This window comes from Ursus arctos, unplaced genomic scaffold, assembly GCF_023065955.2.
Source record: "Ursus arctos isolate Adak ecotype North America unplaced genomic scaffold, UrsArc2.0 scaffold_19, whole genome shotgun sequence".
Lineage (NCBI taxonomy): Eukaryota > Metazoa > Chordata > Mammalia > Carnivora > Ursidae > Ursus > Ursus arctos.
The window spans coordinates 51,771,613-51,798,635 of record NW_026622863.1 but is presented as its reverse complement, the minus strand read 5'-3'; the positions used below and the strand labels follow the sequence as shown (position 1 = coordinate 51,798,635).

General features: G+C 46.0%; 2 protein-coding genes across 3 annotated transcripts; one reads left to right on the top strand and one right to left on the bottom strand.

Annotated features, from left to right (window-relative positions):
• Positions 1 to 4,038: 4,038 nt before the first annotated feature.
• LOC113249894 (zinc finger protein 418-like) lies at positions 4,039 to 16,880 on the bottom strand. Of its 2 annotated transcripts, XM_057313912.1 has the most exons (4): positions 16,639 to 16,834; positions 13,780 to 13,906; positions 12,555 to 12,620; positions 4,039 to 9,443 (listed from the first exon to the last, which is right to left on the bottom strand). In XM_057313912.1, exons 1-4 carry the CDS (start codon positions 16,765 to 16,767, stop codon positions 6,703 to 6,705), a joined length of 3,063 nt encoding a protein of 1,020 aa, XP_057169895.1. In that variant the 5' UTR covers positions 16,768 to 16,834; the 3' UTR covers positions 4,039 to 6,702. The 2 variants fall into 2 exon arrangements, with proteins under 2 accessions (XP_057169895.1, XP_048079670.2); XM_048223713.2 differs by lacking the exon at positions 12,555 to 12,620 and having other exon boundaries at positions 16,639 to 16,880.
• Positions 16,881 to 16,915: 35 nt separating this feature from the next.
• On the top strand, positions 16,916 to 23,244 carry LOC130544081 (uncharacterized). Its single transcript, XM_057313916.1, has 4 exons — positions 16,916 to 17,046; positions 17,785 to 17,832; positions 21,326 to 21,437; positions 21,530 to 23,244. Exons 2-4 carry the CDS (start codon positions 17,825 to 17,827, stop codon positions 21,773 to 21,775), a joined length of 366 nt encoding a protein of 121 aa, XP_057169899.1. The 5' UTR covers positions 16,916 to 17,046; positions 17,785 to 17,824; the 3' UTR covers positions 21,776 to 23,244.
• Positions 23,245 to 27,023: the final 3,779 nt, after the last annotated feature.

The following is a 27,023-nucleotide window of genomic DNA, read 5'->3' as shown; positions in this document are numbered from 1 at the left end:
GGGGTCCTGGGATTGAGCCCTGCATCAGGCTCCCTGTTCATGGGGGAATCTGCCTGTCCCTCTCCCTCTGTCCTCCGTTCCCTGTGCTTGCTCTCTATCTCCCTCTCTCAAATAAATACACAAAATCTTTTTTTAAAAAGGTAATGTCTAGAATGTCTGATTTTCTGTACTTTATTAGTGGATTAGTGCACCTTTATGAACATAAAAAGTGAAAAACCTTTAACCACTGTACCTGGTCCAGAAAAACAATATTTGCAGTATGGTACACTTTAAGATTTTATTTATTTATTTAAAGAGAGCGAGGGTGAGCGGGGGAAGGGTCAGATGTATAGGAAGTGGGAGAAGCTCAAGCAGACCCCAGAGTGAGGATGGAGCCCAATGCTGAGCTTGATCTCACAATCCCTAGAGATCAACAGCTGAGCCAAAATCAAGAGGTGGGCTCTTATCCGACTGAGACACACAGGTGCCCCATATATCATTTATTTTATTATTTTTTTAAAGATTTTATTTATTTGAAACAGAGCACGAGTGGGGGGTGGGGCAGAGGGAGAAGCAGACTCCCGACGAGCAGGGAGCCAGATGTGGGGCTTGATCCCAGGACCCTGAGATCATGACCTGAGCCAAAAGCACACACTTAACCAACAGAACGACTTGGATGCCCCATATCCTTTTAGAAATCCTTTGGCATATGGATGGTTTGCTCTGTGTCTGTGCCTGTGTTCAAATATGTTCCTATGTTACGAAATCCCAATTTCGGCTGCCCAGCACTCCAAAAGTCAGTACTCAACAGAGAAGCATTGATTGGAAAGGAAAATGAGCTTTATTTGGAAGGCTGGCCACCTGGGAAGAAGGTGGACTCTCACACAAAGGCCAACTCCAAGGTTTCTGCCTCACCCAAGGCTTTTTTTTTTTTTTTTTAGGTTATTTATTTATTTATTTAGCAGAGAGAGTGCAAGTGAGCACAAGCAGAGATAGCAGAGGGAGAGCGAGCAGCAGGATCTCCACTGAGCAGGGAGCCCGATATGGGGCTCTATTCCAGGATGCTGGGATCATGACCTGAGCCAAAGGCAGAAGCTTAACCGACTGAGCTACCCAGGCGCCCCTCACCCAGCGGTTTTTAAAAGAGTTTAGGGCAGCTAACCAGTAAAGAGATAATAGCAGTCCTTAACACTTCTTGACTACACGCAGACTCAATGGTGCTAGCTATAGATGTATTCACGGTGTTGGGAGGTTGTGCAAGGGGTTCTGGTTCCTTAGAACCTGGGGGTTGTACAAGAGGGTCTGTTTTGGTTTGTGGGATTCAGAAGTCCTCAGCTCTTTCTAGGAGAGAATGCATGGTCTATAAACAGAAAAGTTAATCAATCATGCTGAGGGTGCTTATTTAACATTACTAGGTCACCCAAGGGCCTGACTTGGCTTCACCCATACCTACTACTTTTCTTAGTACTGAAGGACCTCAGCTGTCCCATTTTGAGCTCAAACTTTCCAGGTGGCTCCTTCTTTCCAGCTTGTCTCTTGACTCAAATGGAAGACCCTGCTGGCAAGGCATCCCCTGATGGGAACCAAAAACTACCCCCTCAAGCACTAAGAATTGCCCTGAGCCAGCAAGTCCCCAACCATGATTGACTCCTGGACAATGATCTGTTTCACTTTCACTGCCTATTTGCATGTAGCCGCCTACCTTGGCCCCAGGTTTTCCTTCTATAAACCCGGAAGTGTTCTCAGCACCTTGGAGACAATCTTTGGGAGCTTAGGCCACTGTCTTCTCTGTGTTGGGCTCCCTGAGATTCCTGTCTTGTTACCACCACTCTTTTCTCTGTCTTCGGATTTTGTCACCGGGGAGTGGCCAAACCAAGTCTGTTTGGAACCCCCAGGCAAGGTGCTCTTGCACCCCTGTGTTCCAACAATACAACAAAGTCATAATTTGTTTTTTGGGTGTTTTAAAAAATATTTTATTTATTTATTTGAGAGAGAGAGAGCGAGCACAAGTGGGGGGAGGGCCAGCGGGAGAGGGAGAAGACGACTTCCAAAGAGCAGGGAGCCCAAAGCGGAGCTCGATTCCAGGACACCAAGATTGAGACCAGAGCCTAAGGGGTGAGAGCCACCCAGATGCCCCAAAGTCATAATTTGTTGAAAAACCTGAAACTGAGGTCTCCCCCCCCCACGGTAACTGTGGACAACCTGATCCGCTGAGTTTAGTCCAGACTTTTACACCCATCTGCGCCAGAGCGGTAAAGATGGTGCTGGTGGGAGGAATGGAGGACTCACCTCTGGACTGTGCTGTGTCCCTGAGGGGAAATAATGGTCAGAGTTCTGGGCATGGAACTGCCTTCAGGACTGATGGTGGGAACTTCATCTCCAGTGAAGTACAGGTACTCAACCCAGAGGGTCCTTCCAGCAACTTCCAGGTGTCTCCTCTGTCTCTGACCCTAACCTACCACCCTGCACCAGCCCCCCTTGCAGGCCCCTTCCTGACATGTCCTTGTAGATGAGACCATGATCCCGCCATGTGTGTGTGTGTGTGTGTGTGTGTGTGTGTGTGTGTGTGAGGCCTGCACAGGTTGCCACACACCTGACCTAGGGACCCTCTTCCTTCTAGTAGAGGCCCTTCTTCGGGTAGAGAGGGAGGCCTGGATTGACCCTTGATCTTCTGGGTGAGGCCCCACCCAGGAGTGAATCCCCTTCTTTTCTGGGGGAGGCCCCGCCCCACCTGGCTCCCAGTCCTTCCCTGCCAGCAGGAGGCCGGAAGTGGCCCAGCACCCCCACCCCCTCCCTGGGCACAGCAGACTTACCTGAGACAGCTGTCTGGAAACACATCCCAGAGCAGTGGTGAGATGTAGGGAGTGTCAACCTTTTGGGGACTAGCAGTCAATTTACAGAAAGAGAAGAAATTAAATCACTTCGGAGGCTGGCGTTCCACAGTGAGAATTTCTTCCAATGTACTGGGTGGGATAGGAGGAAGCGACTCTGAGCTGAGTGGGTGTACCTGACAACCTTTGTCACTTCTAACGTGAGACCAGCCAGATTTTCAGTCACCAGTCAGGATGTTCAGGGAGGTCCCTCCCCTCTGGCCTGTCAGGATTAAGGTCTCTTGCCTATGAGGCTCCTGAAGAACTCCAGCCAGCACACAGCCCCCACAGTGAGTGGTTTTCCACCAAACACCCAATACAATTAGTCAGAACCTTTTCTGAAAATAACCTGCTCTCACAATGGGAGAATTTACACCCTGGAAATTGGCAAACTCTACAAAGTGGGGATGGACTTTTGTTTTTCTGAAGGCCTGAAATTAAGAAAATTATGACAGTGGAATGAATGTACCCTAGACTTAAACATGTAGGGTGTTTTGCTCCATGACAGTGGGTAAGCGACAAAAATCTGAGGTACTTAATGAAGAAGCAGGCTTTCAGTACTACCATGACACCACAGAGAAAAATTCAAACATTTATCTTGTTGTGTACATGGCTTATTTTTAACTAAAAAGGGAAGTAGTCATAACTCATATGAAAGAATATAAGCAAATGATGTAAACAGAAATTGTACCAAAGAAGACATACAGGTGATAAAGATAACACATTAAACAATGCTGGAAGGCAGAAAGCCGTAGGAAATGCGATTACGACATAGCACTACACATGTACTAAAAGGGCTGACATGGGACACTGATCCTCTCAAGTACTAGAAGGGATGAAAACACTGGAACTCTCATACGTAACCGGAGGGAATGCAGTAGTGAACACTTCAGACCCCATTTTGGCCCTTGATACATGACAGTGTTAACACTCACCTACCTGCGCCTACCATGGTGCTTTGATTTTTAGCAGAAGAGAAATGAAACCTCTATCCTCATAAGGAATTACAATGAAAATATATAGAGGGAATCGTTTGTGAAAAGGAAACACAGGAAATAATCACGTGCTCCAAACAGATGAAGAGATTGGTATACATCCAGAGAAGGAAACAGTACCACAGAATGAAAGGGACATACATGCACAAACTCCAAGCCTTCAGACCGAAGAAAAAGGCTGAGAAGTCCACCTTGAGGAGAAATGGTTTATTCAAGGACTTTGGGACAGAACAGATCTTGAGCAACCGTGAATAGGAGTAGGACTCTGCACCGTCACCTCCAGAAAGATCTGCATTTTTCGCCCTAGACCTGGGCAGTACCTGGGAGACAACCTGGGCGGATGGTTTTTCAGAACAGGCGTCTGCCATAGTCCTTTAGGACATCAACAAGAATGCTGGCCGGGCGGGGTCACTAAAGCTACATCCCTGGACGATCAATTCTCCCATGTCTTTATCTTTTTCCTGCCTTTACCACAGTGGCCTTGACATGTAAGCACCACAGAGGATAGAAGAATTAGTGACTTTTGGATTATTTTAACAATGTGTGTCTAAAAGTGCAGAATTTCTGTGCACATTGATACTTCCCAGTCACTACAACATCTGTGGATACACACCACATAGGTGGCCGATGTCTCCTCTACTCCCTAATTACCCAATCTCCTAGATTACCAATTACAGTTCCCCACCCCTGTGGTGTTACAAGTGAATACTGCACATCAGGTCACATGGCTCCTTTGAAGGACCTGAGGTAGAGATTCCACTAACAGTGCCTGGCATCCTGTGCTATCAGCTGTGGACAAGCAAAATATTGTTGTTGTTTCCACAAGCACTGGAGATGGTCTCAACTGCTCCCTCTTCAGGGTGACCTCTCAGCACACAAAACTTGTTGGCATCCAGACCACAAAAGCCAGATATGGATCGTAGGAAGCTGAATTAGTTAGAACTGATATAAGTACACATTGGATGATCAGACAAGAGGTATTTATTTTCCCACAAATCTGGACTCTAGAAATTGGACATAACGTGTCAGCAGGGTTAGTTTCTTCTCAGACCTCTCTCCTTGGCTTAGAGATGGGGATTCCCTGTCTTCACATGGTCATCTGTGTGTGCCGGTATCTTCCTCTCTTCTTATCACGAAGCCAGCCATACTGCATAACAGCCCATCCTAATAACCCACTTCACCTTCATGATCTCTTTAAGGATGCTATGTCTAACTACAGTCACACTGTGAGGTACCGGCGGTTACAACTTTAACATACGAATGTTGGGCACAGAGTTCAGCCCATAAGAAAGGTCTTGAGTTTTAATACAAATTAAGGCCCAAGCTGGAGACTAGAACTGACCTATGTATTATTTATTTGCAATTATCCTCTCCAAAACACAGTAAGTTTGGATTGCAATGAGATCTGTTCACTCCTAAGTCTGGCTGAGCCCAATTCTAATTTCAAGCAACTCCTTAGAGTGAATTTAACACCTAAGACTAATGGTAATTGAACAAAAAAGGCATTTAGCAATGCATAAACCAGAGCCAACACATAGCACCCAATTCCTGTGTTGCTGACTCACAAGCTGCAAAGATTTATCACAATCCACAGGAGACCAACAATGTCCCCAAAAGATTTAGTCATTCTCTGCAAAACACCATCAAGAGGTACAAGGGTCAATACGGGGTCACATCCATGTACTAACTGAGAAGGCAATGAGATATGAGCAGTACCCATAATTTCCACCAGCAAAGGACAAAGCAAAGTGGTCAGCATCATTAAGCTGGGTGTGACAGATATTCATTATTGGGACCATCCAGGTGCCAGAGGTGAAATGACTTCTGTCACAGAATCTGGCAGTGACTTCCAGCAATTACTTTGACACATCAGAACACACAATACAACTTCTGAACTTTCCCCAAATAGCTGGAACTTATGACAAGTCACTCCACTGTGGACATGAAGGTGAACAAAGCTCAATTCAGGAAGGTGGCTGCCTCAGAAGGTTCTTCTCAGCATAATTACACTAAGGAAGGATGGATCATCTTCTCTGCCATTTAAAGTCGTTCTGCAGTGTGAACTTTTTTTTTTTTTTTAAAGATTTTATTTATTTGACAGAGACAGCCAGCGAGAGAGGGAACACAAGCAGGGGGAGTGGGAGAGGGAGAAGCAGGCTCCTAGCGGAGAAGCCTGATGTGGGAGTCGATCCCAGCACGCTGGGATCAAGCCCTGAGCCGAAGGCAGACGCTTAACCACTGTGCCACCCAGGCGCCCCCTGCAGTGTGAACTCTTAAGTGTGGAATGAAGACAGATGTCTGGCTAAAGGTGTCCCTCACCTCCCTCAATGTGGTCATGGTCCAAGGTGAATTCTGATTTTTATGAAACGGTATCTTTGCCCAAAACATTACCCACATTCTTCACGTGTCTTAGCTCAGGCTGCTCTAACAAAATATAATAAACTGGGTGGCTTGTAAGCAACAGAAATTTCTCACTTCTGGAGGCAGGATATCTCCCTCAAGATTCCCCATATGCTCTGGTTTTGTGTCTGGTGATGACCAGCTTCCTGATTTATAGATCTTCTCAAAGGGTCCTCACATGATTGATAGGGGAAGCAAGCTGTCTCAGAATACTTCTAAGACTTTGAAACCAGTCATTAGGAATCCACACACACGACCCATTCTAATATCAGTTACCTCCCAGAGACACCACCTGCTACTCCTATTGCGTTAGAGGACAGGGAGTCAACCTATCAACATTAGTGAACAGAACCATTTAGTTCATGTTATCACCCATGAAGACTTTATATACTGTGTACTTTCTAACGCTGAATGAGATTAGAAATTTAGCTGAAAGATTTTCGACATCTCCAGTACTCCTAAGGTTTTTCCCCAATGTGAACTCTGTGATGATAACTGAGAGCACCGTAACTGAAAAAAGACTTCCCACATTCACTGCAAGCATAAGGCCTTTCTCCTGTGTGAATTCTCTGGTGTTGAACGAATGTCGATTTGTACTTCAACAATTTCCCACATTCATTACATTTATAAGGCTTTTCACCTGAGTGAACCTTTATGTGTACATTCAGGGTATTTCTTTGGAAGAAGGACTTGCCACATTCACTGCACTCATAAGGCCTTTTTCCAGTGTGAACTCTCTGATGAGAACGGAGGAGGGAACGAGAAGTGAAAGACTTCCCACATTCACTGCACTTATAGGGCCGTTCTCCAGTGTGAACTCTCTGGTGATCACGGAGATAAGAACTACAAGTAAAAGATTTCCCACAATCACTACAGTCATAAGGACTTACTGCAAGGTGACTCTGACGATGATACCGGAGGGCGCGGCTATAACTAAAAGATTTCCCACATTCACTGCACAGATAAGGCTTTTCTCCTGTGTGAATTCTCTGATGTTGAATGAACGTCGACTTATAATTCAAAGATTTCCCACATACATTACATTTGTAAGGCCTTTCACCTGAGTGAACCTTGATGTGTACATTGAGACTATTTCTTCGGGAAAAGGACTTGCCACATTCACTGCATTCATAGGGCCTTTCAGTATTGTGAACCCTTTTGTGAGAACGAAGGTGAGAAGTAGTGGTAAAAGATTTCCCACAGTCACTGCACTCATAAGGCCGTTCTCCAGTGTGAACTCTCTGGTGAGAACGGAGGGCAGATCTAGAAGTAAAAGATTTCCCACAATCACGGCACTCATGAGGCCGGTCTCCTGTGTGAATTCTCTGGTGTTCAACGAATGTTGACTTACACTTCAATGATTTCCCACACTCATTACACTTATAAGGCTTTTCACCTGAGTGAACCTTCAGGTGCACACTCAGGCTATTTCTTCGGACAAAGGACTTGCCACATTCACTGCATTCATAAGGTCTCTCTCCACTGTGAACTCTGTGGTGATAATGGAGGGCCGAATTAGCGGTAAAAGATTTCCCACATTCACTGCACTCGTAAGGCCTTTCTCCTGTGTGAACTCTCTGATGATCACGGAGGACAGACCTAGTGGTAAAAGATTTCCCACATTCACTGCACTCATAAGGCCTTTCTCCAGTGTGAACTCTCTGGTGAGAATGAAGGACAGAGCTAGTGGCAAATGTTTTCCCACATTCACTGCACTCATAAGGCCTTTCTCCTGTGTGAATTCTCTGGTGTTTAATCAATGTTGACTTACACTTCAAAGATTTCCCACATACATTACACTTATAAGGCTTTTCACCTGAGTGAACCTTTATGTGTACTTTGAGGATGTTTCTTCGGACAAAGGACTTGCCACATTCACTGCATTCGTAAGGCCTTTCTCCACTGTGAATTCTGTGATGATAACGGAGGTGAGTCCTATAGATAAAAGTTTTCCCACATTCACCGCACTCATAAGGCCTTTCTCCTGTATGAATTTTCTGGTGTTTAATCAATGTTGACTTCCACTTAAAAGATTTCTCACATTCATTACACTTATAAGGCCTTTCACCTGAGTGAACCTTTATGTGTACTTTGAGGCTATACCTTCGGACAAAGGACTTGCCACATTCACTGCACTCATAAGGCCTTTCTCCAGTGTGAACTCTCTGGTGAGCATGGAGGACAGAACTAGTGGTAAAAGATTTCCCGCAATCACTGCACTCATATGGTCTTAAGAATGTGTGAGATCTCTGATGATAACAGAGGGCAGACATAGAGGGAAAAGATTTTGCACAGCCACGACACTTATAAAACCTTTCCCCAGGTTGAACCCGATGGGTAATCAACACTGAGCTACAGCTAACAGATTTTGCACATCCACTGCAAACATAACTCTTAAGTCCATTGTGCCATCTCTGGGGGTGAATGAGGACAGATTTGTGGCCTAGGGATTTCCCACATTTGCTGCACTTGTACTGCCTGGATCCACTCTGAGCCCTTGCATGTTGACTGCGGGCTGACCTTTGCCAAAGTGCTTTTCTGTATTTGCCAAACTCATAATGTCTTTCTCCAGTATGGTATCTCTGGTGTATAGCAAATAAGGATTTGTACCTGAATGTTTTCCCACATTCACTGCACACAAAGGACTGTCTTCCAAAGTGGACACCCTGGTCCTGAGTATCTGTGTGTTTGGGACCAAAGGCTTTCTTACATTCTCCCCAAGGATGATGACTTTTCCTGCTTTGTAAAGTTGTCCTGCACTGGGTGATCGTGTCTGTCTTCTCCCTAGGGTGAGTGGCCTCTTGGTGCAGATGCCTCGAGCCAGAGAGGAAGTCCTTCTGAACTTCTCCACAGTTAAAGGGATTTCCTGAACCATGGAATCCCCAACTCTTCACCACAGAGGCCCTGTCCACACGGTTTCTGCAGGGTTTTGCTCCCAGGTGCTGTTCCTGCTGCGGCTGAGACTTTGCACTGCAATAAAATCGTTTCCCACATGCCCCACACCTCAACAGTTTCTGGCTGTTTCCTTTTCCCCGGTGCTCAGCCAAGTGGAAAATGTCTCTCAAGACTGGACCACACATCTCACAGGGGTGGGTCTTCCGGGAAGACACAGCTGCCGTGGGCGTCCCGGCCTGTGACGCGCCTACAGAAGTGCTCTGTGCAAAGGGTGCCTCCTCACCCTCTGCTCCACAGCAGCAACCTGAAGGCAAAGAAACGCTGGTGAAATTCGTGTTGACTATCGCAAGGGGCTGAGCCCATCACACGCATGCACCCGATTCATCTAGGCAGGAGTGTACAGCGTGCTTTTCCACACAAAGGAGATGGAATTCAACTGAAGGAGTGGCTGCTGTGCGTAACTGGGCCCCAAAAGTCAAGGTATGGTTTTGAGCACACTACAAGGACAAAAACCTAGGGTATGACACAAGGAAGAGAGCCAGGGTCTAAACCTTACTTCTCTTCTCACAAGTTAGTGTAGGACCAGTTCTGCTGGTGATATTTGCCTAAGTAAAAGGCTGCAGGAAAATGCAATCACAATAAATTTGTTGCTGTTCAATGTCAAGCTTAAGGACATGTGAATGGCGCACATGGGTGGGTCAGTCGTTTAAGCATCTGCCTTCAGCTCAGGTATGATCCTGAGGTCCTGGGATCATGCCTCCCATCAGGGTCCCTGTTCAGAGGGGAGCCTGGTTCTCCTAATCTCTCCCTGCCAATTCCCTTGCTCGTTCCCTCTCTCTTAAATAAATACATAAAATCTTTTAGGAAAGAAAGAAAAGAAAAAAAAGAAAGAAAAGAAAGAGAAAGAAAGAACGAACGAACATGTGAATATCTCATGGTAAAACGTTTGGGGGTGAATGCTGGAGTACACAGAAAGAGCAGTGAGAGTAAGAGATGAGATACGGAGGCCCGAGAAGCAGTGATTACGTCTATATTCAAGGTCACGGAATTACCAATGGAGTAGAAACCAGAATCCACAAATTGTCAACAGTGAAGAAGGAAAGACAGAGATGTGGTGTGGCCATCAGCAATCACACCAAGCTCCAGGAGAACAAACAAAAGGTACCTGGTATGACCTCAACATAGGTCTGATATCACACCTTCCCCAGCTTTTATTCGCCAGAAACAGGGCCCATGTGAGCACACCTGGAGCATGTCCATGCCATGATACACAAAGGACCCCTCATTGTAAGCCTTCCTGAGCAACTACAAGATACCAGGAGGACAGAAATACTGAAGGAAAAACAAACTGTCCCAGAGCTATCAGGACACTTGAGACACAGAAAAACATGGTATGTAACTGCTGTCAGCAGGATGGTAGAAGAGGAGATACCATCCTTCCCCCCCCAAAAACTCAATTTAACTGCTGTCTATGAAGAGCATTACCTCAGAGAGCTCAACAGTGCCATTAAGACTGAGTAGGACACAGTGGAGCCTAAATAGGGCACAAGCACAGAGAAAAGACGGCTGCAGACTGTTAGCAGAGACATGTGGGGCGGGTAAGAAGTAATGGCTGAGAATATATCAGCCACAGGGCATGTGCTACTGCAGTCCATGCTCGGCAGGGACTCCAGCTGCTCGCTTCACAGGGGACACTGGCACCACTGCCACCAAGTCAACCAAAGCGTAAAGCGTAAGCCATCTTCAGAAAGAAGGTCAAAGCTGAAGGCAGCATATTTCTGGTTTCAAACTAGGTTACAAAGCTATAGTATTCAAAATAAAAGGGCACTGGCTTAAAAACAGTCCAAGGGAACAGAATAAAAATTCCAGAAGTAAACGTACATATATATAGTCAACTGATCTTTGACAATTATGCCAAAAATCTATACCTGGGAAGAATAATCTCTTTAATAATGTTGTGAAATCTAGGGGAGCCCAAGGGTCATATTTGGTTAAGCTTCGACTCCTGGTTTCAGCTAAGGTCATGATCTCAGGGTCATGAGAGAAATCCCCACATCTTTCAGCTTAGAGCCTGCTTGGGACTGTCTATCTCCCTCTCCCTTTGCCCCTCTCCGCCACTGTCTCTGTCTCTCCTAAAATATATAAATAAATGTTTAAATACTGTTGTGAAGGGCACCAGGGTGGCTCAGACTGTTGAGTGCCTGACTCTTGGTTTCAGCTCAGGCCATGAACTAACAGTTTTGAGATGGATCTGGCACTGGACTCCACGCTCAGTGTGGCGTCTGCTTTGGATTCATTCTCCCTCTCCCTCAGCCCTGCCCGCTTGCTCTAAAATAAATAAATAAATCTTTAAAAAATAATTAATAATAAAATACTGCTGTGAAATCTAAATGTCCAAATGAAAAAAACAATGAAACTTGATCTCCATCCTATAGTACACATGGAAATGAAGTTGAAATTGAGTAAATACTTAAACATATGACCTTTAACCCTAAAACTCCTAGAAAAAACACAGGGAAAAGACTCCTTAATCTTATTCCTGCCAATGAGTTTTTGAATAGGACATCTAAAGCATACACAACAAAAGCAAAAACTAACAAGCACCACCATACGAAACTGAAAAGTAGCAAGAGCCAATGAAACACGCAAGACAGTGAAAAGGATGTACAAGTGACTAACACGTGCTCACAATCACGAATCCTCCGGGAGATGAAAACCAAAACCACAGGGATGGCTCAGTCGGTTAAGCAACTGTGTTCGGCTCAGGTCATGATCTCAGGGTCCTGGGATCGAGTCCCATGTCAGGCTCCCTGCTCAGCTGGGACTCTGCTTCTCCCTCTCCCTCCCCTTCATGGTTTCTCTTTCTCAAATAAATTTTTAAAAATCTTAAAAATAAAACAAAACAAATAATCCAAAACCACAAGATATCACCTTGTACCTATTAAAATGGTTCTTACCAAAAAGACAAGAGGTAACACGTTGGTCAGGATGTGCAGAAAAAAATAATATTTGAATACTGCTGCTGGGAATATAAGTAGGGGATTCAGTATGGAAAATATTAATGAAACCTACCAAAAATTGAAAATACAACTACCATATAGTCCACCACTGCCATTTCTAGGGATGCATCCCAAGGAAACAAAATCAGTATCTCCACAAAGTATCTAAACATGAACATCCAGTGCAGTATTATTCACACAGCAAATATATAGAAACATCACTAGTGCGTATGAGCGTTTCAAGTGACAAAGCAGGGACGCCTGACTGGCTAAGTTGGTAGAGCAGCCAACGCCTGATCTCAGGGTGGTGAGTTCAAGCCTCACACTGGCTATGGAGTCTATGTAAAAAAACAAAATAAAAAAATAAATTGTATTTAAATGAATAAATAAAGAGACAAAGAACAATTAGTACACACATGTACACGTGCAGGAATATTCAGCCATAAAAAAGAAGGCAACACTGCCACTTCCCACAGACGAACCTGGAAAACATTATGCAGAGTCAAATCAGCCACACAGCACAATACGAACCTTGTATGGTATCACTTACACGAGTATTCCTTAAAAAAGAAATAAATCAAAGTCATAGATACAGAAAGTAGAAAGCCAGAAGCTAAGGCCTGAAGGAACTGGGGAGATGTCGGAGGGGTACACACTAACATTTATAAGAGGAGTAAGTTTTGACAATCTAATGTATAGCAGGTTGATCAGAGTTGTTAATATTGTATTCTACACTGGAAATTTGCTAACAGGGTAGATATTATGTCTTTGAACCACCACCAACAAAACAGGTAAATATGTCAAGTGATAGTGTGCTGTAATTTCATTTTGTCAATAATTTTATAAAGTAGGGGTGCCTGGGTGGCATAGCGGTTTCAGCATCCAACTCTTGGTTTCGGCTCAGGCTGTGATACTGAGGCCCCGCCTCAGGCTCCACTCTCAGCACAGAGTCAGCTTGGGTTTCTCTCTTGCTTTCCCCTCTTCTCCGCTCGTGGGCACGTGCACACAAACTCTCTCGCTCTAACTCTCTCCCAAATAAATAAATAAATCTAAGAAGAAATTATACTAATCTCATAATGTATATCAAATTATCATGTAATATAATTTCAATAATATAATTTTATGGGTCAATCATACCTCAACAAAGCTCATGGTGGGGCAGGTAGAAGAGATGTAAACACTACTAAAAGAACCATACAGGACAGTCTTGAGAAGTAATCCATGGTCCACTTAAGTAGTAAACATGCCACTGCCTGCAATTTCAGGCACAGCAAGGCACAAGGAAATGTCACCTACACAAAGGGTTCAAAACCCGGGCCACAGAAATGGCAAGGATCTGAACACACGGACCCAGCCAGGAAGAGGGCAAGCAAAGTGCATTCCATCGGCCTCACTGCATGACTATTGACCTCCAATCTTACCCTATCAGGGTTCCACATGGAGGGTGCTGGGGCTGCAGGGCTAAGAAAAGGGCACACCAACAACTCAGGGCTAGCGACAAAAGCAACTCCCCAGAAAGCTGGGGAAGCAAGCAGTGCCCACAGTCCATACGAGAAAAGGATAAACCATCCCCTGGAAAATGAAAGGGGGACGTGGAATACAGAGTCTAGTCCAGGTCAATGGGAACAGTGAGGGACTTACCCAGCGAGGATATAAGGGTAAAGTTCTCCAGCATCACATGGTGGTACAGCCGTCTCTGAGCCTCATCAAGAAACTTCCATTCCTTCCAGGAGAAGTACACGGCAACGTCCTCAAAGGTCACACCACACTACCATGAAAGGAAAAGTTGGCAGCCTGAGCATTATTTCTGACAACCCACAATCCAACCCCCACACATCCACCCAGTCTCCCCACCTCAGAATAAATACCAGGTCCCGGTGCCTCTAATGCTGCTCTCCTCTCACCTTCCCATCAATCACTGTGTTCAGTCCACAGCAGTAACAGGCAGGGGGACACACAGATGCAATCTAAGCTCTCGGTTTGGCCTGCAAGGTCCCATTCCTACCCCATGATATTCCCAGGGAGTCTCCCAGACTGTGCCCTCAAGACAGCCAATTATAGGCCCTGCTCTGCCAGAAAGCCTTTATTTATTTATTTTTTAAAAGATTTTGTTTGTTTATTTGACAGAGAGAGACAGCCAGCAAGAGAAGGAACACAAGCAGGAGGAGTGGGAAAGGAAGAAGCAGGCTCCTAGCAGAGAAGCCTGATGTGGGGATTGATTCCTGAACACTGGGATCATGCCCTGAGCCTAAGGCAGACGCTTAATGACTGCGCCACCCAGGTGCCCCTGCCAGAAAGCCTTCAATACCAGGGCCCTGAGGCCCTTAGCTCACACTCCCTCTCCATGTGTACAGGATTCTGTAGACTGTACCTCTCTCATGTGTTCAGACCCCACAGATGAACTCCCACACTTTCCTGTCCCACACCAAAGGATTCTCCCTTGACTCACACTTGTACTTATCACATGACACCTAAAGGATGTTTGAAAATTCAAACAGGTTCCAGTACCACCCCAGTACTCTCATGGATTCCAACTGAAGGAAAGCCTCAAATGCTTCTAAGAAGTCCTCCTGACCTGCCTCTAATCCTCCCTTCAATAACAGACACTCCCAACCACATGTCCACTGAGGATACTCATGGACCCTCTTCTACTTCTGTGCCACCCATACTGTCCCTCAACAATCAGGACCCACCACTCTCCACTGAACCTTTGTGAAAACCCCAGCCCTAAAGGTCTCCCTGCCAGGCACAGTAAGCAGAAATGACTGTATTTCCCCAGACCTTTCCCAGCAGGAAACCTGTGAAACTCCAGACACCATAAAAACTGACCACAAAATTCTGGTGAAGCCCTGTAACACTGAATAGAGAGCAGCCCCAAACTCTCAAATGCTCATAGGAGAGGCTGCCTGGGTGGCTCACTGGGCTCAGCATCTGATTCTTGATCTCAGAGTCTTGAGTTCAAGACTGGTGTTGGGCTCCACAGTGGGAATGAAGCCTACTTAAACAAACAAACAAACAAACAAACAAATCCCCACAAAACTCCTAGTTGTCCTCAGCTATCTCTTGTTCCATCAACCCATGGAAGCCCTGAACATGTATCTGCCAGATCATTCTCTCTCCTTCACCTGTGTTCACAATGCCCAGCAGCCTCAATCATGTGCTACGGAAGAGAACCACTCTTCAGCACGTTTTTCTAGGATCCTCTGACCTACTAGTAGCATTGCCACTGAACTCTGCATTCCCTTCATAAACGTGATCCAAATGTCCACCCTGGCCCACACAATAGCCATCACTTTTCAAACTCTCCATCATGAATCTTTCCCCCAGTTTCCCAAAACGTCCTGTCCAGCTGCCCACTTGACGCCTTCACTCGCACTTCTCTGAAACATCTTAAGTCGCGTAACAGTGTCAAAACAAGTTAGGACACCAAGGATAAGCAACTTACTGATAACTTCCACCAGGTTGATGGGAGTTTCCAACTCTTCAGCTGCTAGAACTTGTGAAAATTTATGATGGGAAATCTCACTAAATTGGAGTCGGAGGTTGCACTGGGGGGAACTCTCAGACATTATCACGGCGATCAAATGCAGACCCAACAGAAAAATGGACTTGAACTTATATGGGATACTATTTCACTACCCCAAACCCAAAAAGCCAGTCTTTCCTATCACCCCACACAACAGCTCAGCCAATGAGAAGCCACTATACTTCGAACTTCCAGCTTACTCCAGTGCACTTGGGAGTTTATAACAGCCTTCGCAACTTCTCCCCTTTTCCCTTAAAAAAACTACCTTTCTTTTGTTCTCCACACTGGCCTACTACTTTGACTCAGCTTCTTTATTCCACATTGCACTTCTCTTCCGTTCCCATATAAATCCATTTGTGCGCGTAAAATTACTGCCAGATTTTATTTTATTTTTAAGGTTCACAGACCAACAGCCCTGGGGTTTTCCCTCACTCCCCCCATTCTCCTCCCACCTGCAACGCCTACAATTTGCCTTAGACCTTCTCAGAAAGTAGACCAGTAGTCAACCAGTTCTCCAGCATCCAAGGTGCACACGGCAGCAGTCCGTGGACAATACCAGCGACCACTGCAACTCCCTCCTCCTGCGCTCCCTGCCTCCTCGCTCACCCCCGCCGCGGGTTCTCGTCTCTGCGGCCAGGGAAAGCCTATTGACACCTGGCTTAGACCACCTCTCGTTACCGCCATGACACACGGACTGCTCAGGCAGCGAGGGGACAGGCCTCGCTGGCCGCGCCGCACCTTGCTGCTGACACAAGGCAGGGAGACGTGCTGTTCCTCGCTGGGGGCGCAGACCGCCTCCAGCCTCTGCCCCAGCCGGCCCCTCAGCCCGCAGCCCGCTCCCGCAGCCAGCACGCCGGCGCCTCCCTGTCCCGGACACCGGGGCCTGGGCCGCAGGGACGCGAGCAGGCGCCCCGCCTCGGGCCTTTCGGGTCTGCGTGGGGGGACGGCGGGGAGGCCGGGGGACGAGCGTTTACCTGAGCCGGGTCCCTGGGCGCGGCCGCCGCCATCGGACTCGGTGGGCCGGCAGCGGGGCCGGAGGGGAACGGACACCCGGACTCAACGGTGTGTAGCGAGGACAGCGCTTCCCCTCGCGTCCTCACCATCAGTCACCGCGATCCTGAACCTTAGGAGGTAAACAAACCCTCCGAAAAAGCAAATATATCTGGGGGTGTGTGGAGGGCGGGGGGGGGGGGGGGGGAATCAAGCCGGAAGTCCCGCCCCCGGGGGATGCGCTCGCTTAGCAATGCCGTGTCCTGTTCCCTCATTGGCTCCGCGCTGCGTCCTGGTACGGAGGCTCTTCCGGGGGGTGTGGCTCGCAGAGCTCTATTGGTCTCAGAAACCGGGTCCTCCAACCTCCTCCACCCTGGAGCGCCTAAGTTTTGGTACGTGGCACCTTGAGGGCTGCTGGAAGGTGCTGCTCCTACCCAGAGGGGCCGGCTTAGCTCCTTGTTAAAGGCGGAGAAGAGCCGCAGTTTCAGACTCTGTGACGGTTGGTTTCCAAACTAGAAAAGTATTATTTTAAATGCTCCCAGATCCTTTTACTGAGTTAAATAACATATTTTATACAGCACTTCAGAAAGAAATGGGCCTGTGCATAGCTAGAAAGATGTTGTTGCTCATGAAATGCTTGCACTCGGAAACATTAGAGTCCGTTTTGGACTTGGTTAGGAAGAATACAAGAAAGTCCCTGTTAAACAACAAAAATTTAGCCCAGTCAATTGTAAAGGTCTGATGGCTTTGTTCATTGATTTTTGGATTGGGCAGGGCCCCATATAGCAAGGAGAGGGCAGCTCCAAAGTGCTAGAGAGAAAGTTTTTAAAGGTAAGACAAGAACGTCATAAACAGATAAAGGGATTATGTCAGATGAAGTCACCTTCTTGTGGGGACGAGAGTCATATTAGGAGAATCCCTCATCTTTTCTTTGGGGGATGGAGAGGGCCCATCGATGTGGCAAATTACCTTTTTTGTACTGATCAGAAATCCCTAAGCTTGGAAACTAAATTTCTGGGGGGAGGTTGAAAGTGCATTGATCTTAGTTATTATGCCCTGGTTTGGTGACATGGCCTCCCAGAAGTGACTCCATTTGGGGCTTGTGTTTTCCTCCTTCACACCCCTTACAGGTCTGTGACATTGAAGGACAGGGATGGGAGGCCACCCCGAATGAAGTGGTAAGTGACGAGGTCAGCCTCTGGTTCTACACTAAACCTCTCTTGCCTGTATAATGATTGTGTCCCATCTATTGAGGAACACTTTTTTTTTTTAAGATTCTATTTGTTTGTCAGAGAGAGTGTGCACAAGTAGGGGGAGGGGCAGGCAGAGGGAGAGGTAGGCCCCTGCTGAGCAAGGAGCCTGATGTGGGATCACCATCCGTCCTGGGATCATGACCTGACCTGAAGGCAGATGCTTAACAGACTGAGCGAGGAACACTTCTATCCATGTATTTCTATGTACTCAATTCCTTTTAGGAGTCTGATATCATCCCAAACATAGTGCAACTTAACAGATTCTGTTTTTGGTACCGAACACGTTGCCCTTTTCGTTTGGAACAAGTGTGCAACGGGAGATTCTGAACCCTGAAATAAAGGGTTATCTGAACCCAGTGATCTCATGTTCTTGCTGGGAAGTCATTCTTCTTTCTTCACGCAGTGGCAGTAGTATTGCTTTAGGAATTGAAGTTAGCTCAGAAAAATAGTCATGAAATGCACATTTCAGAAAGCAGTTCATAACGTTTTTTGAGCTATTTAAAGACAGTGGCAGAAAAAGCTATCGGGAAAGCCACATTCCATCTCCCTACACATTGGTAAAAGCTAAGAAACAATTATGATCTCAGAGTACTTTAGAAGAAGCCTTAAGTCAGAAAGTATAGAGTCAAACAGAGCCTGTGACTGTGCTAGACCAACATGGTTGGTCATTGTGAGGCTTTTATCTCCAAAATGTGACTTTTTCATACTTGAAAACATTGAGGAATGCTACTGTCATCCTTAAAAGTAAATAGCCAGTTATTTTACTAGTAAACTGAGTTTATTCAGGAATCACAGAGGAATTTCAACTGGGGATAATCACACCATGGCAAAGCACAAGCAAGTCTGAAGAGATAGAAGGAAAGTCAGCTTTTATTAGGGTTTAAGAGGAGAGTGGGAGGTTTGCTCTCAATATTAAGTTTATTGAAGAAGAAGAGTTCCTAGTTGTGACAGTGTTTCATTGGCTGCATGGCCCTGGTTAGTGTGTGGTTGCTGGGGCAAGGAGAGATCATCCTTTTTGTTAAAAGCAGGAGATTAAATTCCTACTGAGAAACCGTCCTCCCTTGTCAAGATAAAAATAATATTCTTTTGGGGCGCCTGGGTGGCACAGTCGTTAAGCGTCTGCCTTCGGCTCAGGGCGTGGTCCCGGTGCTCTGGGATCTGGGGGCCTGCTTCTTCCTCTCCCACTCCCCCTGCTTGTGTTCCCTCTCTCGCTGGCTGTCTCTCTCCGTCAAATAAGTAAATAAAAATCTTAAAAAATAATAATAATATTCTTTTTTCTTGCTGATTATCCATTCCTCCCTTTGTGAATGCCCCATTTTTTTTAGATTTTATTTATTTGCGCATGAGAGAGAGGAGGAGTGGAGGAGGGGCAAAGGGATAGACTCTCAAGCGGACTCCCTGCTGAGGATGGAGCCCAATGTGGGGCTAGATCTCATGATCCTGAGTTCATGACCTGAGCCAAAACCAAGAGTCAAATGCTTAAAGGAATGACTCACCCAGGCACCCCATTAGAGCTCCATTTTAATGTGGTTTCCTTTACTACTTTTCACACCACATTGGAGAGACTTGAGGAAATTTACAATACCTAGAATGGTTGAAGTGATAGGGAAATTTAAATGTCGTGTTTAGGGGTGCCTGGGTGGCTCAGTTAAGTGTCTGCGTTTGGCTCGGGTCATTATCCTGGGGTCTGGGACCAAGCCCTGTGTCAGGTTCCCTGCTCAGTGGGGAGTCTGCTTCTTCCCTCTCCCCACTGCTCAAATAAATAAAACCTTTTAAAAAAAAATATCATGTTTATTCAGTGTTCTAACGAATGTGCATTGAGTACATACTGGTTTCTCAGGAACTTTGGTAGATACATGGGAGAAATTCAGGCATAAGACAAACAGCCCTGCCTTCAATTGCTTTGTATTATGTTCAAGGAAAACACAGGAAACAGGAAAACAGAATTACTAAATTATACTCTGTGTTAGAATGAGGTAGGTACAGGGGCGCCTGGGTGGCACAGCGGTTAGGCGTCTGCCTTTGGCTCAGGGCGTGATCCCGGCGTTATGGGATCGAGCCCCACATCAGGCTCCTCCGCTATGAGCCTGCTTCTTCCTCTCCCACTCCCCCTGCTTGTGTTCCCTCTCTCGCTGGCTGTCTCTATCCTGTCGAATAAATAAATAAAATCTTAAAAAAAAAAAAAAAAAAAAAAAAGAATGAGGTAGGTACAATGGAAACAAGGAAAGATGATTTTGTGAGAAGAGGGGTCCAGGTGTAATAATCCACTGGACAGAAAGGAAGCCCTCGTTAGCAAGAGCACTACTGAGCAAGGATGAGTCCTTCGGGTTTTTATTTTCATTAGCTCTCTTAAAAGATGAAGTGAAACTACATGTAAATTTCCAAGAGCTTATTTGAACAAACACCAAATCCATTCAGATAGCACCAAACCAAATTAGGTCAAGGCTTTTGTAGACCGAAAGGGGAAGCAAAGCAGTAAGTTATGTGATTGGCTATTGGTTAAGGAATTGTCTTATTTGGAAAACTAGTTGACTGTTTTGTGTGTGTGTTTGCATATGTGTGTTTTAAGTAGGGCACAGAGACCAACGTAGACGGCTTTGTGTGATTGGGTGTTTTTAGTTTTCACCATTGGGGCATTTAGAAGATTTTGCTCCAGGTTAGGTTTCGGTTTGCTTACGTCAGTGGTAGGACATTGGAGCCACCTGCATCTACGGGCCTCTTTGTTGATTTGCGGTTTTGTTTTTTTTTTTAAGATTTTATTTATTCATTTGAGGGGCTCCATCCCAGGATCCTGGGATCATGACCCCAGTCAAAGGCAGGCGCTTAAACAACTAAGCCACCCAGGTGCCCCTGATTTGCAGTTCTGAGCAAACGAAGCAGGTGGCTAGGTGGCTTCCAGTGCACAATGATCTATTTTGGCTTTCACTGCCCACCTGCATGTACCCCCCCCCTTTGCCCCCCGTTTTCCTTCTATAAACCCTGAAGTGTTTTGAGCACTTTGGAGTCAGTCTTTGAGAGGTCAGTCCACTGTCTTCCCTCCGTTGTCCTCGCTAAGATTCCTTTCTTTGTCCCGCTTGTTTTTCTACCTCTGGATTTTGTCACTGGGGAGGGACCTCCCCTAGTACGTTTGGGACACTCAGGGCAGGTGCTCTCGCACCCCTGTGCCCGCACAGTACAACAAAGTCATAATTTGTTGACCAACTTGGGCCTGAGGTTTCTCCCGTAACATAATCTGCGGTTTATTCCAGACTTCTACACCCCGTCACCGCCAGGAGGTGCCGGAGCAGTCACAGTGGTGCATGCGGGAGGAATGGGGGGACTCACCTGAGGACTGTGCTGTGTCTCTGAGGGGCAAGGATGGCCAGAGCTCTGGACAGGGCACTGGCTTAAGGACTGATGGTGGGAACTTCCTTTCCAGCGAAGTACGGGTCCTCAAGAACTTCCAGGTGTTTCCTCTGTCTCTGCACGACCCCTGCCCTCCCACCCGGCACCAGGCCCCCCGCAGACCCCTTCCTAGCATATCCTCCGAGGTGAGACCATGATCCCGTGTGTGTCCCCGGGATGGGAAAGGCCTCCGCAGGTTCCCACACGCCTGACCTAGGGAACCTCTTCCTTCTCGCAGAGGTCCTACAGGGCCTCCACTCCCACTCTTCGGGTGGAGAGGGAGGCCAGCACTGACCCGGACGTTCTGGGTGAGGCCCTGCCCAGGGCACGGAAATCCCTGTCTTTCCCGGGAGAGGCCCCGCCCCACCCGGCTCCCAGTCCGTCCTTCCTGACCAGGGGGGAGGCCGCACCCCCGCCCCCTTCCCCTGCCCAGCTGGCTTCTCCTGAGACAGCTGTCCGGAAACACATCCCAGAGCCCTGGTGAGATGCATGGAATGTCGACACGTTGGGGACCAGCAGTCAACTGATACAGAAAGAGAAGAAATTAAATCACTTGGAGGCTGGCGTTCCACGGTGAGAATTTCTTCCAATGTACTGGGTGGGATAGGAGGAAGTGACTCTGAACTGAGTGGGTGTACCTGACAACCTTTGTCACTTCTAACGTGAGACCAGCCAGATTTTCAGTCACCAGTAGTGTGTTCAGGGACGTCCCTCCCCTCTGGCCTGTCAGGATTAAGGTCTCCTGCCTGGGAGGCTCCTGCAGACCTCAAGGCAGCTCACAGGCCCGACAGCTGCTGTCTGCCTGGCCTTGTAAAATCTCCTGCACACGCCAAAGTTTAGTTTTCCACCAAACATCCAAATGGCTGTTCAGCGCCTTCTCTGAGCATGTCCCGCTCTCATAATGGGAGAATTTACCGTTTGTAAATAGGCAAATACTAAAGTGGGGCTGGATTTGCACCCTAAACTTAAGCACATATGGTGTTTTTGGTCATGACATGTGCAAAATCTGTGGAAAAATAATGAATAGCCTTCTAGTATTTAGAAACAAGTACTCCGTATAGAAAAATGATCAACCTATGTAAAATCCAGGACAACTCCAATATGTCTACTGAAAAACAATACTCTTGAACAACTACATCTAAAACTAATGATGCACTCTATGTTGTCTAATTGAATTTACATTAAATTAATAAAATAAAAAACAATACTCAACTGAGTAAATTCAAAGATCAAATTATCTCTATTGAACAATTTATGAATTGGACAGCACCCCATCTAACAAATAGAAAGGGGCTCAAAGGGGCAGAAGGGTTTTAAAGGCAGGACAAGGACGACATGAAAACAAAAAAAGATAAAAAGATTATTTGGTCAAAGCCACCTCCTTTTGGGGGACAATGGGGACTTATTAGGTGGATGACATCACGAGCATAACCAGGAAACTTTAGGCTGAGGAAAAGTGAAACTACAATCAGGTTAGCTAATAAGCCCCGGTTTGGTGATGTAGTGGTAGCAAAGTGACTCTATTTGGGGCCTGTGGTTTTCTTTTAGACATGTCTTTGTTGTTTTAGTGTCTTATTTGTAAATGAACAGGAAAATCACTGTAACTCACAAGAAAATAGGCAAATGATGTTAATGGAAAAGAAATACAAAAGAAGATTTGCAATTGGCAAATAAGACATAAAAAATGCTCAAAATCATGAATCCTTCAGGAAATGCGATTAAAACTACCATGAGGTTGTCCTACACACTTACTACCTGGGCTGAAATTAAAGAATGGCCACGTCACGTACTGGCAGGGATGTGGGAGAAGTGGACTTTCATCCATTGCTGATGCAAACGCGGACGGTCATTTTGATCGCAGCACAGCCGTTTTTTCAAAAGTTAATATTCATCTGCCTTGTGACTCAGGTATTGAACATTAAGTTACTGACAAAAATAAAAACAGCATACAGTACTGACAACAAATGTTTGTGACTGCTTTCTTTTCTTTCTTTCTTTTTTTTTTTTTAAGATTTTATTTATTTATTCGACAGAGATAGAGACAGCCAGCGAGAGAGGGAACACAAGCAGGGGGAATAGGAGAGGAAGAAGCAGGCTCATAGCGGAGGAGCCTGATATGGGGCTCGATCCCATAACGCCGGGATCACGCCCTGAGCCGAAGGCAGCTGCTTAACCGCTGTGCCACCCAGGCGCCCCTGCTTTATTTTCAATAGGCAAAAATCTAGAAATAACCTAAAAGCCCAAAAAAGATGAATAAAGTAACAGCGGTATATGCAAACATAAGGGTGTTATCTAGACAGAAAAGTAAGCTACTTGTATAATGTCACTGATGAAAGTCAAAGTAATTATGAAACACAAAGGAAATCGGGGGAAACAAAAGAGTAAACAGTCTGATTCCAAACATATAAATAAAAATGATGGTTTCCATTGTAAAACAAAGTGCGATGGTTACCTGGAGAGGTGGGTAGGGTAAGGAGAGATTATAAAAGGGCAGGAGGTACATATACCATGACATATCTGGTCATTATCAGGATTATGATGGGGTCAGAGATTCATATCCTTGTCAAAACTTACAAATTGTACACTCTTAATTATATGCAGCTTATTAGCATCTGTAAATTAAACCTTTATACAATTTTAAAAATTGGCTCAAAATAAAAATAGGTTTGGCAACCCTAAACTGACAGTACCACCTGTTCCCATGTCCTCTGGGCGTTAGTCTTACCTCCATCTGCAAATATAGGGAGCAATGAAGGACATCTCCCCTGGAGTTAACTGGAACACCGCCTGGGTCTTAAGTGCCACATCAACAAACTATAGATTCCCCCCGCCCCTTTTAATATTTTGTTTTCCTCTCTGTGCAGTAATGGCCTTGAGGTGGAAAACACTGAGGGGCTAAAGGAATCGCCAATTATCTTTCAATTATTTTATTTGACAATGACTTCAGCTACATTAGATAAACATGCCTAGACCTCCTGAGATTTGTGTACACACTGATCCTGCGGAGTCTCTGTCACAGAAACTTGTCCAGATGCATTTGTAGAAGAGGCACGTTCCATCCAGTTGGCTGCAGTCTCCTCCCCTTTCTATTAAGCCAGCGTTTCTGTACCAATTATGCTTTTCCTTAACCCCTACGGTATTACAACCAGTGATCCTCGCCCAGTGAATTGTGGACATCAGAGCTCATGGCTACTTGTAAACATGGGAAAAGATCCCCTCAACAGTGCTGACATCCCTGTGATACCTCCTTTGAGTACGGGAAAAAACTCATGTTGCTTTCACAAGCACTAAGAGTCCCACACCTGCCCCCTCCTGGGGGTCATCACTGAGGCCCCTAAAACACATGTCATCCAGGCCTCAAGTGAAAACCAGAAAGCCCCACAGTTTTTCCTAGGAGGCTGTGAGGCAGCAGTGCAAATTTAGTCCAAACTGGGAGGCTACTGGGACGCCTGGCTGGCTCAATCAGTAGAGCTTGTGATTCTTGATGGCAGGGTTTTGACTTTGAGCCCCAAGCTGGACATCGAGTTTACTTAAAAAACAAAACAAAATAAAACTGGCAAGCTATTTCCTGCCATCATCCTCTCCCTCCTCAGGCACAGATAATTTGAGACTCTTAAAAAGTTCACCCTTTGATGCCTGGTGAGCCCAAATCTTTTTATAAACTACCCCACACAGTAAGTAGAACATTCAAGATTAAAGAGGACTTAAACAGTAAGGCCTTGAATATCATGTTAGCCAAATCAATGTGGAGCAGACAGTTCTCCAGTTTGTCACTTGGAAGCTGGAAAAACTCATCACAAGTATCACACGAGACCAACGTGTTCCTGAAAAAGGTAGTCATTCTCTGTAAGCTGCCAGCCAAATTCATGATGTTCTCTGGGTCATCACTGATTTAGGTCCATGCCCTGAAGGTATTCAAGGAGAAGGGGAAGCTGACCCCTAAGACCACAGGTTACTGCTAATCTGCTCCAATTCAAGAGAACAGGGGTCAGCTTCTCTGAGTGCACCGGGGTGGAGACTGATGCGCACTGTGTGGACCTACCAGTCAGCAGAGGTGAAAGGGTCACAGAACTGTCATTTACATAAATCTAGAGAGATCTCTGGACAATTTAGAAAAGGCAACATAGCCACACATACTTCAATATAAATTAAAAGGAATCTCCCCACTATAAAAGATTCAAATCAGACAAATGGCTCCTCAAAGAGTTTCCACCAGTGGCATTACACTGAATAAGGAAATTGCATATTCATTATACAACCATGCCTTTCTCTAGTGTGAACTCTCCAATGCTGAGAGAGGTTAGATTTTCCCCTAAAAGACTTCCCACATTTACTGCACTCATAAGGTCGTTCTCCTGTGTGAACCCTGTGGTGATAAGAGAGAGCAGTACGAGTGATAAAAGATTTCCCACATTCACTGCATTCATGAGGCCTTTCTCCAGTGTGAACTCTGTGATGATAATGGAGGGCAGTACTACTTATAAAAGACTTTCCACACTCACTGCATTCATAAGGCCTTTCTCCTGTGTGAACTCTCTCATGATAATGGAAGCTGGAACTACAAGAAAAAGATTTCCCACATTTGTTGCATTTGTAAGGGTTTCCTCTACTATGAATTCTCTGGTGTATTGAGAGGGAATGTTTTTGTCTAAAGGATTTCCCACATTCACTGCACTCAAAAGGTTTTTCTCCAGAGTGACTTCTCTGATGATAATGGAGTTCATACCTACAAATAAAAGATTTCCCACATTCATTACACTCATAAGGCCTTTCACCTGAGTGTACCTTTAGGTGCATATTGAGTCTATGTCTTCGGGTAAAGGATTTGCCACACTCACTGCACTCATAAGGCCTTTCTCCTGTGTGAACTCTGTGGTGATAATGGAGAGTAGTAAGAGTGCTAAAAGATTTCCCACATTCACTGCACACAAAGGACTGTCTTCCAAAGTGGACACCCTGGTCCTGAATATGTATGTGTTTGGGACCAAAGGTATTCTTGCATTCTCCCCAAGTACCATGACTTTTTCTGCTTTGTAAAGTTGTCCCTAACTGGGTGATTTCCTTTAGCTTCTCCCCAGTATAGGTGGCCTCTTGCTCTAGATGTCCCAAGCCAGGCTGGAGGTCCTTCTGAACCTCTCCACGGGTAAAGGGCTTTCCTGAATCATGGAATCCCCGGCTCTTCACCACAGAGGCCCTATTGACACTGCATCTAAATGGTTTCTCTTCTGTGTGCTCCTCCTGCTGCTGCTGAGACTTTGCACTGCAATAAAATCGTTTCCCACACGCCCCACACCTCAACAGTTTCTGGCTGTTTCCTTTTCCCTGGTGCTCAGCCAAGTGGAAAATGTCTCTCAAGACTGGACCACACATCTCACAGGGGTGGGTCTTCCGGGAAGACACAGCTGCCGTGGGCGTCCCGGCCTGTGACGCGCCTACAGTAGTGCTCTGTGCAAAGGGTGCCTCCTCACCCTCTGCTCCACAGCAGCAACCTGAAGGCAAAGAAACGCTGGTGAAATTCGTGTTCACTATCGCGAGGGGCTGAGCCCATCACACGCATGCACCCGATTCATCTAGGCAGGAGTGTACAGCGTGCTTTTCCACACAAAGGAGATGGAATTCAACTGAAGGAGTGGACGCTGTGCGTAACTGGGCCCAACTGGTCAAAGTATTACGGAGAGCACTCTAGAAGGACAAAACACTATGGTATGACACAAGGAAGAGAGCCAGGGTCT